This window comes from Sus scrofa, chromosome 15, assembly GCF_000003025.6.
Source record: "Sus scrofa isolate TJ Tabasco breed Duroc chromosome 15, Sscrofa11.1, whole genome shotgun sequence".
NCBI classification, from domain to species: Eukaryota; Metazoa; Chordata; class Mammalia; order Artiodactyla; family Suidae; genus Sus; species Sus scrofa.
This window is the reverse complement of record NC_010457.5, coordinates 133,854,809-133,869,655: the sequence shown is the minus strand read 5'-3', so window position 1 is coordinate 133,869,655 and position 14,847 is coordinate 133,854,809. Positions and strand designations below refer to the sequence as shown.

Genomic DNA, 14,847 nt, shown 5'->3' with positions numbered 1-14,847 from the left:
CTGCTTCCGTCCCCAGCCTGCTTTCGTTTCTGAGTTTCAGTCCGTTTTTGCTTTCTGATCAGAACCGTGAAGGCTGAGGCCGGGCTCCTGCTCTTTACAGGTACTGTTCCCAGGCCAGCACCCAGGCTGGGCTGCACTGTCACCCTCCCCCGGGGCACAGACCACATCCGGGACGTCTGCATGTGACTGAGGCCCTGTTTCCTCACTTGTCATGGAGGCTGGGCTGGGTGTCAGGCCTGGGACCCGGACAAGCCAGCACTCGAGGTGTGATCTCTGCTACTCAGCTGCCCCGGCTCTTGTCCCCGCCACTTGCTGCTGTGTGACACGGGACAAGCTGTGAACCCGAGCCTGGGTCCTCACCTGTAAAACGCAGATACCCACCTCATGGGACTGTTAGGAGAAATGAATGAGTTAATATGTGTAAAACCCAACTTAGGCCAGCGCCTGGCATAAAACAACATAAGTGTGTTCGCCATCAGCATGGTGATCCGCCACCGCTGGCACAGCCCCATTCCCTTTGCACCCACTGGTTGGTTCTGAATGTGATGCAATTCTAGACAGACGTGGGGGGCAGGGCGTGTGCATCAGTGGAGCCAAGGCATCTGCAAAAGAGACACAGAAAAGTCAGTCCACTTGTTCACCTACACCATAGCCTGCACATGGTCTTGTTTTGATGTGATACCTGGAACTGTGGCAGCTATCCTGTAACCATGAGGCCTGATGCTGGATGTTCATGTGGGAGGAGGGTGCCCACCAGGACAAAACTGGGACTCTGCTAAGCACAGCAGAGCTAAAAGAGCTTTTAAAGAAGCAACCTACACACCCAAAGCCTTTTTGTGTCCTCCCTGCCCAGTTTTCAGCTCTGTGATCCCTCACACCTGAAAACTGGGGAACAACAAAGTGACCTTGAGTTTGGAGAGGCAGTTCCCTTGGATAAAGGAACAATGACTAAATAAGCAAGTAGGTAGGTGGGCTCTGGTCTGCAGTTATATTTAAAAGATTTAGGAGGAGGTCCCATCATGACTCAGCAGTTAACAAAACCAACTAGCATCCATGAGGACGCAGAGTGGATCCCTGGCCTCATTCAGTGGGTTAAGGATCCAGCATTGCCGTGAGCTGTGGTGTAGGTCACAGACAGCTCAGATCCCGAGGTGCTGTGGCTGTGACATAGGCCGACGGCTACAGCTCTGATTGGACTCCTAGCCTGGGAACCTCTAGTGGGGTCCTTAAAAGACAGACAGACATAAATAAGTAAAAGATTTAGGTTGGACTATGAGCTCAGATGCCCAGGCCCTCAGCAGGCTGGGCTGAAGCTGCCTGTGATCAAGGCCGAGAAGCTACTCCGCCCCACTTTCTTGCTGGATTCTTTTTTTTTTTTTTTTTGGTCTTTTTTGTCTTTTTGCCATTTCTTGAGCTGCGCCCATGGCACATGGCGGTTCCCAGGCTAGGGGTGGAATCAGAGCTGTAGCTGCCAGCCTACACCAGAGCCACAGCAGCGCAGGATCTGAGCCGCGTCTGCGACCTACACCACAGCTCACGGCAACGCCGGATCGTTAACCCACTGAGCGAGGGCAGGGATCGAACCTGCAACCTCATGGTTCCTAGTCGGATTCGTTAACCACTGAGCCACAACGGGAACTCCCCTTGCTGCCTTTTTAATTCAACAGGCCCTGGAACCCGCACTCTCAATAACACAATGGCATCCATTTCACTTTACTTTTGAGCCACCACCAATCAACCTACTTCTTTTAGAGCAGCTGAAAAACATAATTCTGAATCCCGTTTGGAGAGTTTCTGGTAACTGATATTGCATATCAAAGCACAAAAAATGACAAGAAATTGACACCGGAAGATCAAAAACAGGCTTGTTTTATTTATACACAGAACAAGGTATTTACAACCCCAGATGTGGATATGTACATAGCGATACAGGAGGCGGTGCGGCCCGGGGGGCTCTGTATAAGTTAAGACCATAAATACGAGGGGGAGCCCCACCCGAGGGCACAAAGCTTTTCGCCAAGCCTCCAGGGATCCTTCCTGCCGCGGTCTACACTGACAGGACCGTGGACCCAGAGCGACAGCCGTCCAGCCACAGGGCGGTTGGGGTTTGGGGGGCGGGGGGACAGCCCCACGTGCAGCAACGAAGACACCACAAGGCGCAGGGGGCGCCGCCCTGAACGACGCGGCTTCATGCAACGCTCGTGCTCATTCCTCTCACTCCAACGCACTAGACTCAGAAACGGTTTCACGGGAACAGTGTTGCTCTGGTGGCCGACAAGGTTATTTTCCACCCCAGCTCCACCTCAACCTCAGGCCTTCCCCCAGCAGGGCGCCGAGGGCTGGGGCAGCCCTGGTGGCCGCCGCCGCCGCCCCCTTCGCGCATCCTCTCGGCGGAGTCCCCAAGGTCCGGTCGCACCTGGGGAACCTCAGACCCCTGGGTGCCCCCACCTGAAGCCACAGAGCAGACCCCATTCTGGTACCGGGATTTCAGCGAGGTCACTGTGACGTCGGGTGACCTCTGTAGACCGGAGTCTCCCTCCAGCCACCACGGCTGCTCTGGCGGGCGGGACAGTGACACACAACAGCCTGGTCTCACCTCCCAGGGGCCCTCCCCCCCCCCCCCCGTCCCCAGCACGGCCACTGCACGGGACACACCGGCCTGGGACAGGGCCCCGGGCAGGCTCCGCACGCACAAGGCGGGGTCGGGAAGCCCCCCACATGGCAGGGGCCTGGCCGGCCCGCTGTCGCTGTCGGGGAGCAAAGCGAGTGGCGGGTAAACGCCACTCAGCTGTGAGGCCGTGAGGGGCCACCCCGTCCCCTTGCATGGATGGCGCGGCCTGCGGACACTCACTGATGCGCACCCTCCCCTTCGGGTCCGCGGCCGAGCCCCCCACACCCAGGGGCTGGGTTACAGAAGCCCTTTCCGGGCTGGGTGGCAGTCCCTGTGAGGCGTGCCATCTGTGGAAGGGGACAGGGGACGAAAGGACAAAGTCTAAGGCGGCGAGGACCAGAGGTGTCATCCAGAGCCCCTGCCCGGCTCGGCTTTCCCCGGGACTCGAGATGAAGCCACTCCCGGAGGCAGACAGCGGCTGCCCGTCCCCGCGACGCCCGGGAAGCCGCGGCCACGCAGCAGCACAGCCCCGTGCCAAGAGCCCTGCGGCCACGGGGCGACAGGCCAGGCTCCCCGCCCCGGGCACAGAGGGCTCCACCCGCGCGCAGCGCGGAGGCGGCGGCGAGAAGCGGGGACGGGGGGCTCCGGGCCCCAAGGTCGCGGCGGCGGCGGCAGCGGCAGCGGCGAGCGCCGTTCTCTGCGCAGCGGGGTGAGGCGGCCGCGCTCCCCGGGGGCCTCCGCGGAGCCGGCGGGCGGCCAGCAGAGGCGGCGGCTCGTAGGTTGGCGGTGGCGGCGGCCGGCCCCGGGGACCGAGGCCTCCTGCCGCGGGCAGGGCAGTAGCACCATGAGAAGGGCCGGGCCGCGCCGGCTCAGTCGCGGGAGGCGCGGGAGGCGCGGGGGACGCAGGCCGAGAGCGCGGAGGCTAGGCCTCGGCGGCAGGGGTGCTGCGGCTCAGCTCCTTGATGCCACACAGGATCCTCTTCATGTGGCCCACCTTGGTCACGCCGAGGTCCTGCGGGGAGAGGACAGCGCTGAGGCCGGGCGCACGCGGCCCAACTCGCGAGGGCGACGGACGGGGACAGCACAGCGAACGGCCACCGCGCGGGCGCCCACGTCCCCCCGGGACCCGGTCTCCAACGTGACATCGAGGACACACGGACCAAGACGGACGGACACAGGCCTGGCAGCGAGTGGATGCAGCCCCCAACAGCGCCACTGTCCTGACCCCCGCGTGGCCTCTCACGTCTCGGGGTCGGCCACCCGGGAGCAGGAGGGGCGCCACGTGGCGAGCAGCGTGGGGACAAACGATGCTAACTGTCCCCCAGACAAGGACCCCTTACACCCAGACGACTGTCATCAGAGAGCGTGCGCGTGACCAGCACAGGGCTGTGCCCACCCCACCCCGGGCCTCTGACGTCAAAGCGGTTCTCGGCCCAACCAGGCTGTGCCAGGCTCCCCTCTGCGCCTGCGTGGTCCGGCCGTGGCGGCGGCGGCGAGGTGGCGGCTGGGGGCCGCCGCGCGTCAGCCCGAGTCGGAGGGACACGGTGAGGAGAGTCCTGATGCTGGGACGTGTCAAGTCAGGGGGCGGGGAAAGAGGGGGGCCGCGGGGGCACCTGCGTGCCCTCCCAGGAGACGCTGTGGAAGTACCTTGAGGTCCCTCCGCTCCAGATGCAGGAGCTCGGAGCCCCGGATGTCGTGCCGCGTGAAGATGTCCTTATACTCACAGAGACTGAGGTGCTCCAGCCAGGCAGCAACCTCCTCTGTGCCCCAGAGGTGAACTGTCGGAGACGGAAAAGCACGAGTGCAGTGAGTGCCCCGAGCCCAGCGCGAGGCAGGCGGCGGCCGAGACGCCCCGAAGCAGCGCCCCAAGTGGCCCTTGCCACCAGCGCCCCAGACACACCAGCAAGCAGCAGCCCAAGTCACCCAGCAGCAAGCACCCCAAGATAACCAGCCAGCGGCACCCCGAGTCACCCAGCAGCAGGCGCCCACCACCCGGCCCCAGGCGCCGCCCCAGGCTGTGCAGGAGGAGGAGGGAGCGGCCGGCCCTCAGCGTCAGTGACAGCAGGCGCCACAGTCTGTTCCCGCCAGGTGCCAGGCAGGCTGGCAGCCTCCGGTCCCAGAAGGGCGTCGACTGCAGCCAAGGCCGCTTTCCTCTTCCTTCTAGAGGGTCTGGCCCAGAGCAGGAAGGGAGACAGGAGCCAGAGCCACCATCATTCAGAGAAACCAATTTCTGGACAAACATGCAAAGAAGAAAAATCTCAGGGAGCCACCCTGACCGGCAGCAACCACCACCCCCAAATCCAGGCCTGGGCCTGGCACCTGAGCGCCTGGGGGCAGCCGGGCTCAGGGCCGACACTGGATGGAGGTTCTAAGCCCCAGTTACTGCCCCTAAGGAAAAACGTCCTTTACTGCCATTCTCTATTGATTTCCTGGCCCACAACCACGGGCAGCCCAGGTTCCCGGCGCAGGGGTCTTGATCAGTGGATCAATTAATCAGAGATCAGCAGCCCCTCGGAGAAAGCAGGCCCAGAGGCCCAGTGTGTGGCCTGAGTGTGAACTCTGTGTCTCTGAGTGCCTTGTCACCTCTGCTGTCCCCTCCCCACCTTGCACCCTGCCTAGTGCCAGCAGGTGGCTCAGTGGCCTGTCACCCAGAATCTGCACGGGGAGCAAGTCTGGGGCAGTGGGGGGACAACGGTCAGTCCCCCACGCAGCAGGAAAGCCGGGGGTGGGGGGGTCTATAGCCACAGACGACTCGGCGCAGGCCGTGACCAGAGGCCGTGGCCCCGGGACGACGGGGACGTGCACGCGGCCCAAGGAGAAAGCACAGCCCGGGCGCCAGGAGAGCAGCGGGGGCAGGTACCCGGGGCTCCCAGGCTGCTGCGAGCCTCTCTGTTCTTGTTGTTCTTCTCCTTCTTAAACTTGGTCACCAGGCGGAATTTACCGCTGCGGCTGCGCTTGGACAGATCCAGCATCACGTTCTGTGGGGGAAGCGAAAAACGCCAAGCATCAGACCCCGACTTACCAAGACCCCAGCCACACCCAGACCGGGGAGGCGCAAGGCTAAGAAAGATGCACTGTTCAGAGTTCCTGTCGTGGCGCAAGGGAAACGAATCTGATTAGGAACCATGAGGTCGCGGGTTCAATCCCTGGCCTCACTAAGTGGGTTAGGGATCTGGTGTTGCTGTCAGCTGTGGTGTAGGCCGGCAGCAACAGCTCCGACTGGACCCCTAGCCTGGGAACATCCATGTGCCGCGGGTGCGGCCCTAAAATGACAAAAGAGAAAAAACAAGATGCATTCTTCCCTGTTTTAACAGTCTCAGGGTTTTCCTTGACTTTCAGCTTGTATTTGATTCTTCTTTCTTTCTTTATGGCTGCCCCTGTAGCACATGGAAGTTCTCAGGCCAGGGAGTGAATCCTAACCACAGCTGCAGCATCGCCGGATCCCACAACCCAGTGTGCCGGGCCAGGGGTGGAACCCATGCCTCTGCAGGGACCCTTAGCTGTGACAGCTGGATTCTCAACCCACTGCGCCACAGCATGAACGCCTAGTGTGGATTTTTAAGGCCTTTTCAAAGCGGTGTCACAGTGGCAACACAGTGACTATTTTCATGTTCTATTTTTTTCATTGTACAATGTTAATTTCTCATGTGATTTAAAAACTGCAAATATTATTTCAATATCAGGACCACTACAGCAAGATTAGTTAGAAAGTTATTTAGCCAATCATTGCACTGGCAGGTTCTGACTCTCAGCACTACAAGTATCTTTCTAAATAAAGCTTTTTCTGCACTTTGCACACTTCGCTAAGGATCTGCTCCCCAAGGCAGAATCGTGGAGGCAGGGCAGTGAGCGGGACATGGGGACACAGCCCTTGCTCAGCAGGCACCTCCCCTCCCCAAAGAGCCATCCAAGGCACAAGCAGAACCATCACTTTGGACCTTCTGACGTTTCTCACAGAAGCTGGGGCAGGGATCCACAGTGAAAAAAAGCTCACACGCACACAAAAACACGTGTTGGAGTTCCCGTCATGGCGCAGTGGTTAACGAATCCGACTAGGAACCATGAGGTTGCGGGTTCGGTCCCTGCCCTTGCTCAGTGGGTTAACGATCCGGCGTTGCCGTGAGCTGTGGTGTAGGTTGCAGACGCGGCTCGGATCCCGCGTTGCTGTGGCTCTGGGGTAGGCCAGTGGCTACAGCTCCGGTTCAACCCCTAGCCTGGGAACCTCCATATGCCGCGGGAGCGGCCCAAGAAATAGCAACAACAACAACAACAACAACAACAGCAACGACAAAAAGACAAAAGACAAAAAAAAAAAAAAAAAACAAACAAACCCGTGTTGATCATGTTCGCAAGTAAAGCTTAATTCCCTCATTTTTCAAGTGTGCCAATTTCTTCTCGCTCCGCTGGCCTGGATTCTGCCCCGGGCCCTGTCTCCCTACACCCGCACACTGAGCAGCAGGCTTAGACTTGGCAGCTGTATGACACACTTTCAGATCTGATGGGGACATGTAGTCACACTGAAAAAACCCACGGGGACTGTCACTGGGGCTGCACCCAACCTGGGGCTCGGCGATGACAAACACCTGCACACCCGTCTGTCGGGAGGCTGCATCCCCCCCACCCGTCCCGTGCAGGGTCGTCTTGGTGGATTTCTTACCAAAGGCATTTATGTTTTGCTAAATTTTCTACCAGGAAAGAGACCCTTTAGAAATGCTGTTTTCTAGTCAGTGACTGAAAAGTACTCAGGAAACTTTTCTTAGAAACGTCGCTTACTTGGCAAAATCATCCAGTATCGGTTCTAACTCAGCTGCTCCGTGGAAGACCTTTAGTTCCCAGGTGACCGTCTTCAGGCCCAAGACAAGCGCCCCCCGCCCCGCCCCAGCACCTCCTGCAGGAGGGGCGACCGCGGTGCGAGGCAGATACGCTCCGTGAGCCAAACAAAATCCTATTCCCGACGCTATAATATTTTTAAGGCAAACATGAACTTTAAATTTGTATCTATGGTGTTCTCACCGTGGCTCAGTGGTTAACGAATCCTACTAGGAACCATGAGGTTGCGGGTTCGATCCCTGGCCTCGCTCAGTGGGTTGAGGATCCGGCGTTGCCGTGAACTGTGATGTGGGTCGCAGACACGGCTCGGATCCCGCGTTGCTGTGGCTCTGGTGTAGGCCGGTGGCTACAGCTCCGATTGGACCCCTAGCCTGGGAACTTCCATATGCCGTAGGAGCGGCCCAAGAAAATGGCAAAAAGACAAAAAAATAAATAAAATAAATAAATTTGTATCTAGCTTTTTAAATATGGATATGTTCCACTGGTAAGACAGGGACACTAAGAGAATGAGGCAGATTATCAACATGTTGTCTTATTCCAGCTCCTCCACCCTTTAAAAGCAAGTTTCAGACCCCAAATTACCCCAGCCGTAAGTACTTCAGTGTGCAACTCAAAGAGACAAGAACATCCTGAATCCTGAAAACATCGTCAGGGCCCTGCGACCACACCTGACCCCACTGACAAGCATCCACTCGGCTCTGAGAGGCGCTTCACAGCCCATCTCCCCAGCTGTTCCAGGTCAGTCTGAATCAGCAGAGGCACCCGAGCTCTTGGGGCTCCCTCTCTCCTCCTCATCCCCTCACCTGTACAGACAGCTCACATTCCGGCTCCAACAGGTGTCTCCCTGCCGAGTCTAAGCGTGCTGCTCAGTGTGCAGAGGTAGGGAGATGGGCCCGGGGCTGCCGACTCCATCTCATGTGCTTCCCCAGAAGACACAAACTGGCCTTGTAACCCTACACATTCCAGCTAGAATTTTTTACAAAGAAACCTATCAACTATTTAAAGAAAAATAACTTTTATAGATCTACTGATAATACTGAATTTTGGAATCCTATATGTTGGTTTTAAAAAAAAAGGAGGCAAGTTCTGGAGATGTGTTTCCTAACAATGCAAATATCCTCAATGCTACTTGAATTGTACACTTAAAAATGACGAAGATAATAAATTGTTTTATCACAATTTTTTAAAAAACGGGGGCAAGGTCCATCTGTTTCTAGCTTTGACACTGTTTCCTATATATGGAAATTATGTATTTCGCATTTCTTCTTTAGAAGTAAAATTTTTTGTTCAAGTTGTTATGTGTCTATTCCTTTTTAAATATCTTCAGATTTCAATTTGTGTGATTTAGATTTTTCTGAAAAATCGCTTTCATCAAGACTTTCGGATGTACTGGCATCTCTGTGTAACGGCTTAAGGCTCAAGTCTGCGGTTACCTTCTCTTCTCACCTTCTGCTCATTTTCCCCTGATGGTATTTGCCAGGGGCGGTTTATTTGACTTGCAAAGAGCTAGATCAAAGATCCCTTTCTTGGTTTCCCACCAAATGACTTTCGTGTTTGTATGCCAGGAGGAAGGCGCTGGCTCCAAGGCCAAGTGCCCTTTGCCCTTCGTACTTCACCCCCTCCTCGGTCCTGGCACAGGTGGGGGAGCCTGAGTCCCCGAGGGCCGGAGCACCGAGCTGGAGCACAGGCAGTGCTGGCCGGAGAAGCCAGGAGCTGGTGTGGTTTTTCCCTTCACTCCGGGACCCCCAGCTATCGCTTCTGGCCTCAGGTCCCGCGGGGAGAATACCTGCAGGAACACAGCCCCAGCTGCCTCCACAGGGCGTCTGGTTTTGCCACTGGTACTACTTCCCACCAACTACACCCAGAACTAACGTGTGCTCCACCCCACCAGCCCACATCTAGGAACCCTGGAAACCAGGGCCACCCCGACGCGGCTCAGCGGGTTGATGGGGTAGCCTGACACCCGGGGAGCACTCGTGGTGGTTTGCGTTTGCTTTCATGGTGGCTGCACAGCACCTAGTGGTATCTGTTTTGAAAACACTTTTAGGTTTAAAGCTTTGGAGGCGCAATCCCTGTAACGTGGGCTTTCTAGTACTAAGGCCTGGCAGTCCCAAATAACCCGAGCAGCTGGTCATCCTGCAACTGGGCCCAGGCTGCACGCCTCCCACTGCAGCGGCTGCTTCACTGCCCTCCCTCCGTCTTCACCGAGGAATCTGTGTGGAGGCAGCTGGTACCCACCACAGGCCGCTGGAATCACACGCAGCACGGGTCACACCCTGACTTCCTGAGCTTCTCCTTGCAGCCTGAGCTGTGCTGCTCAAGCTACTCTTGGAAAGAATCGGCTTTAAAACTCCCCATCCATAGCGGGCTGGTACTTTAATGAAAGTAAAATAAATTACTCGGAAGATGAAGTCAATTTTGTTTATTATTTTCAAGAGAAATAAAATTTCTCTCTCAAGTGCTTAACTGTTTCTAAACTCTTTCCCTCAATTTTTATAATAACAAAGAGTTTCATATTGTCGGGAGTGCCAGTTTACAATGTGATCTGATTCTAAAAATGCTCTGTGAGCAAAAGAGACGCAAGCATACGCCCTCTTTACAGAGGAGAAAATTCTCGCTATAGAGAAACACAATCTATATCTGTATACATAGTCCCCATACATATTCTTTCAACTTTCTTTGTCAGATGTTGCGATAGTTTATTTTGTGCAATCAGACTGACGGTGACAGCTCACACGATAAAATTTGGTTTCTGACACTGTGTATTACTTACTGTGTGGGATTTTTTTCCTAACTTTTTGTCACTGATTTTTAACTTAATTTCCCTGTGTTCAAAGTAAGTGGTTTGTACGTTACCAATCCTTTGAAATTTGTGGAGATTTGCTGTATGGCCCAACAGGTGGTCAGTTTTTATAAATGCACCTTGTATGCAGTTGTATTATGTACGTCACCAAGTCATTACTGGCGTGTTTTTTTGTTTTTTGCTTCAGGGTCCTGTCCTGTCAATTACTACTGAACCCTCTGACCGTGAACACAGAGATCTCAATTTATCCTTGCGGTTTTGTGCATTTTTGCTTTATTTTTTTGAGGCTATGTTATTGGGTGCAGATAGGCTTTACCATGATTTAAAGAACGTTAGTGATTCTTATTATTTTCAAGTCTACTTGTCTGGGATATACTTTCCACACTATCACTTTCAAGCTTTATTTGGAGCGTTGCTCTTATGTAACACATAAATGCTATAAATAGCACTGCTAAACCTGGAGTTTCTATTCAACACAGTCCTGAGTTTCAGCCGGAGAGTGCGGTCTATTTACACGTACTATGATCACAATGTTTAGATGCACCTACTTTTAGGTAAATCACTGAAATGCCATATTATCACATAATTTTAACAGGATTATAATCTTCAGTTTACCTCAAAATAATACAATATAATATGGCCGTTATATTTTACCAATATAAAACGATCCTCTTTTTGTCATTTGTTGCCTTAGGTATGAAATTCTTTTTTTTTTTTTTTTTTTTTTTTTCCTTTTTAGGGCCACACCCACGGCACATGGAGGTTCCCAGGCTAGGGGTGGAATCGGAGCCATAGCCGCTGGCCTCTGCCACAGCCATAGTAATGCCAGATCTGAGCTGCGTCTGCAACCTACACCACAGCTCACGGCAACACTAGATCCTTAACCCACTGAGTGAGGCCAGGGATTGAACCTGCATCCTCATGGATACTAGTCAGATTCATTTCTGCTGAGCCACGATGGGAACTCCTGAAATTCTATTTTTACATTAATACTGTTACTTTGGATCTTTTGTTGTGTTTTCTTGAAATTGTTCTACTTTTAGTCTTTCTGGATCATCATTCTTTATTGAGAGCATGGAAGAGAAAACTGGGTTCCTATGATCAGTATCTTGCTAAATTTCTTTTTTTAATACATTCTTAGAATAATTTGCTTTTAAGAGGGCTAGCTAGATGGTTTTCTATTGTCTTTTTTTTTTTTTTTTTTTTTAGGGCCACACCTGAAGCATATGGAGGTTCCCAGACTAGGGGTTCAATTGGAGCTGTAGCCACTGGCCTACGCCACAGCCACAGCAACGCCAGATCCAAACCACGTCTGCCACCTACACCACAGCTCAGGGCAATGCCGGATCCTTAACCCACTAAGCGAGGCCAGGGATCGAACCCGAAACCCCATGGTCCCTAGTCAGATTCATTTCTGCTGTGGCACGACAGAAACTCCTCTATTAACTTTATGCTACTTGTTCCGTCTTTACTAGTTCATTTATTTTCTTCTACAATACAGATTACGTTTTGTTTTTGTCTTTTGTATGGATTCAGAAAGTCATAAACCTTTTCAATCTTACTAGAAACTACCTTTAAAAGTACCTTCAAGTTTTTAAAACACAGCTGAGTCTATACTTGCCTAATTACCAAAGTCCAGAACTTTTTTAAAGCTTCGCCCACTTCACAGTGGACGAGGAGAAACTCAACGTGCTCTGGCTCCTCCGTCCACATCCTCTCCCCTGCCTCCCCACCCGCCCCACCCACACCTCATGGGCTTTGATAATTTCATCTGGAATCATAGGCGCTAGGTTACTGCTACAGTTGTTGAACATTTCATATATTATTTTTTTATTTTATTTCATTTTTTTGTCTTTTCTAGGGCCGCGCCCGTGGCACATGGAGGTTCCCAGGCTAGGGGTCGAATCGGAGCTGTAGCCGCCAGCCTACACCAGAGCCACAGCAACATGGGATCCGAGCTGCATCTGTGACCTACACCACAGCTCACAGCCACGCCAGATCCTTAACCCACTGAGCAAGGCCAGGGATCGAACCCACAACCTCATGGTTCCTGGTCGGATTCGTTAACCACTGCGCCACGACAGGAACTCCTATATTATTATTTTGGTAATTTTCTTTTAAATGAAATTCTTATCATATTCATAAGCATCTAACAAATTTTGATGAGCCTGGCCTGGCCTTCTAGGTCGAAATGTCCTCATCCTTCGGTTGTCGGGTTTCATTTCTTAGCTGGAAGGCCTAGGAGTCAGTCTTCCTCGTGGGGTTTGCATTCGTCAACAATCGCCTGCATGTTCAAGATGAGAACTCGGCCCGCTGGGCCCGCACCATAGCGCCGCCCACAGGTTCTAACAATCGAGGCTGGAGGCAGGGGTGCCCAGCGATTAATGTCTAGCAGTTCTTTATTTGTGAGACTCTGACCCTTGAGAAGGCCATCTGGGGTTTGCCTTTGTCCAGGTGCTGCCCACAAAAACCGACCAGCCAACAAGCACCTCTCCTGCTGCGGGAGGCACCACCCCTGCAGCACACACATCCAGGGTCCTACCTGCTGTCCCAGTTTGAGGACCTGCGCGAGCTCGGGTCTCTAAATACACATAATGGGAAAATGCAGGTGTGAGTGGAACACGCCGACTCTGTCCCTGCCGACAACCAACTCCCGGGAAGTTGCCCTTGAACCAGTCGACGTGCCCCCACGCTGGGGGGCACAGAGCGGGGCTGGGCTCAGCCTTCTTTCTACCTCCTGGCCAGCCACACAATTCTGTTCCTAGGGCCACTGGTGCCCAGGTCATCACGGGTCATTCTCTCTACCCATCCCCAACTCCTTCCTACCAGCTGAAGGGCATTCTGACAGAGAAGTGGAGGAAGCCAGACCGGCGCCACCTCTATCCCGAAGCTGCACAGAGCGCTCGAATTCAGGCTCTGCAGGGAGAGCCACTGTCCTGGGGCACACGCACAAGCCCTGTGACCACGTACCTCTTCATCCCCAGGCTCCACGGGCTGGCAGAGCCAGGGGGTATCTGCCAGCTTCCGGAGCTGCTGGTCCATCTCGGCGAGGGCGGCCGTGAGTCGCTCCTTCTGAGGGGGATCCAACTGCTGCTCCAGGCAGGGAGGGAAGAGACACGGCCGGTCATGCGCACGGAGGAGCCGAGCCGGACGGCCCCACCCGCAGGTGAGGTCTGCCCTCCCTGCTGCCTCTCCTGCTGCAGGAGGACCCACCCAGCTCCCACCTGCTGTCCCCTCAGAGAACTCCTCTCAACACTTCCAACCAAACCGAGTCGCAGAGCACGAGCTGAGGGCCTGAATCAGAACCTCCCCTTGTAAGTATGTCAAGTGAGAGACCTGAACTCGCCTCTCGAAAACCACGGGGCAAACGAAGCTTGTCCGCAAACCGCCATCGGCAGGGCAGACAGGTCATCTCTTCCGGCTTCCTTGGGACCCTCTCTCTGAAAGGGGGGGCCAGACCCCTGCACCGGAGCCCAGGACGCGTGCAAGGCCGCAGGCGGAGCAGCAGACCGTGTCCGGGCAGCACGGTGCTCAGGAGCAAGAGCAGAGCGAGTGCACCTGGACTCCTGGGGTGGCTCGGCAGCGTGGGGCGTTAGCGTGGCCCCCCGACCTTCCACATCCTTTTCTTTAAACCAGGAGGCGGCGAGGCCCTGTCCTAGCGTCTGTGATTCCGCAAAGCCCCAGCTGCATGCCTGCCCAGGGCTGACTCATCAGCCAGGTTCGCAGGGCCGAGGGAGGCAGGGCGACCAGCTCTGCGTGTTGAGAACAGGGTGCACGACCACACGCCGTGGGGTCTAAGGCAGAGCTCGGTCTACAACACAGGAGGTCCCATCTGCGAGTGTCGGACGCCCTGGAGAGGCCCCGGGGAGGTGCGGCCAGAGGGCCAGCGGAGGTGGCCTCCGAGGCCCCTCCGACGCGGGGTCTAATTCTCAAGGCCAGGACCCTGGACTCGGGCGAGCTGCCCTCTGTGCACCCAGCGAGCCGGCCCCCGCTTACCAGCGCCAGCTTGCCCGCCAGCAGCAGCTCCGTCTCGCTGCGCAGAGCCCTGACGTTATTCACCATGTCCAGGACGAAGCTGCAGCTCAGCCCCTGAGAGGAACCAGAACAGACACCATGCGGACGGCCCGAGGGCTGCGTGAGCGAGGGTGAGCAAGACGGGAAAAGCGCAGGCACCTCTGCGGCTCTGGGCTTGCCGTACACTCGGTCCATGGACTTGGAGCTGGCGTTGACGGCGTGGGCGAGCTCCTGCTCCACGTCCCGGTGGGACTGCGCTATCTCGCGGATACTGGAGAGAGACACGCGCTGGTCAGACGGAGAGCGGCAGCCTGGCCGTCGCCGCGCTTGAACAGGCCCAGGGTCCACCCAGGGGGCCGACAAGACCACGACTCCGCTAGGATGACCGTGCCTGCCACTCCCTGGCCGATGGCAGAGGACGCCTTCAATGAGAAATCGGAGGACAAAATCCCAAGGTTTTCTAAAAACTCAACCAGGGAGGTAAATGCCCGGATGAGCCTTAGACTTGCTTGTAAAGAGCAAGCGGGGAAGCAGCAGAAGGCAGAGGAGGAGCAGCCAGGAGACGCCGGCGGTAGAGCACCAGGCCGGC

At 55.3% G+C, this 14,847-nt stretch overlaps 1 protein-coding gene across 7 annotated transcripts in view; it reads right to left on the bottom strand.

The window, feature by feature from the left end:
• DGKD (diacylglycerol kinase delta) overlaps positions 1,852-14,847 on the bottom strand; it is a 118,456-nt gene continuing 105,460 nt past the window's right edge. For 6 of the 7 annotated variants that reach the window (XM_021075023.1, XM_021075026.1, XM_021075028.1 and 3 more), the window contains 6 exons: positions 14,418-14,529; positions 14,241-14,333; positions 13,215-13,334; positions 5,472-5,589; positions 4,259-4,389; positions 1,852-3,623 (listed from right to left, as the gene is read on the bottom strand). In XM_021075023.1, coding sequence (XP_020930682.1) covers positions 3,534-3,623; positions 4,259-4,389; positions 5,472-5,589; positions 13,215-13,334; positions 14,241-14,333; positions 14,418-14,529 — 664 coding nt within the window. In that variant the 3' untranslated portion in view covers positions 1,852-3,533. The remainder of the gene's footprint in view (positions 3,624-4,258; positions 4,390-5,471; positions 5,590-13,214; positions 13,335-14,240; positions 14,334-14,417; positions 14,530-14,847) is intronic. The other variant, XM_021075024.1, reaches the window with a different exon arrangement.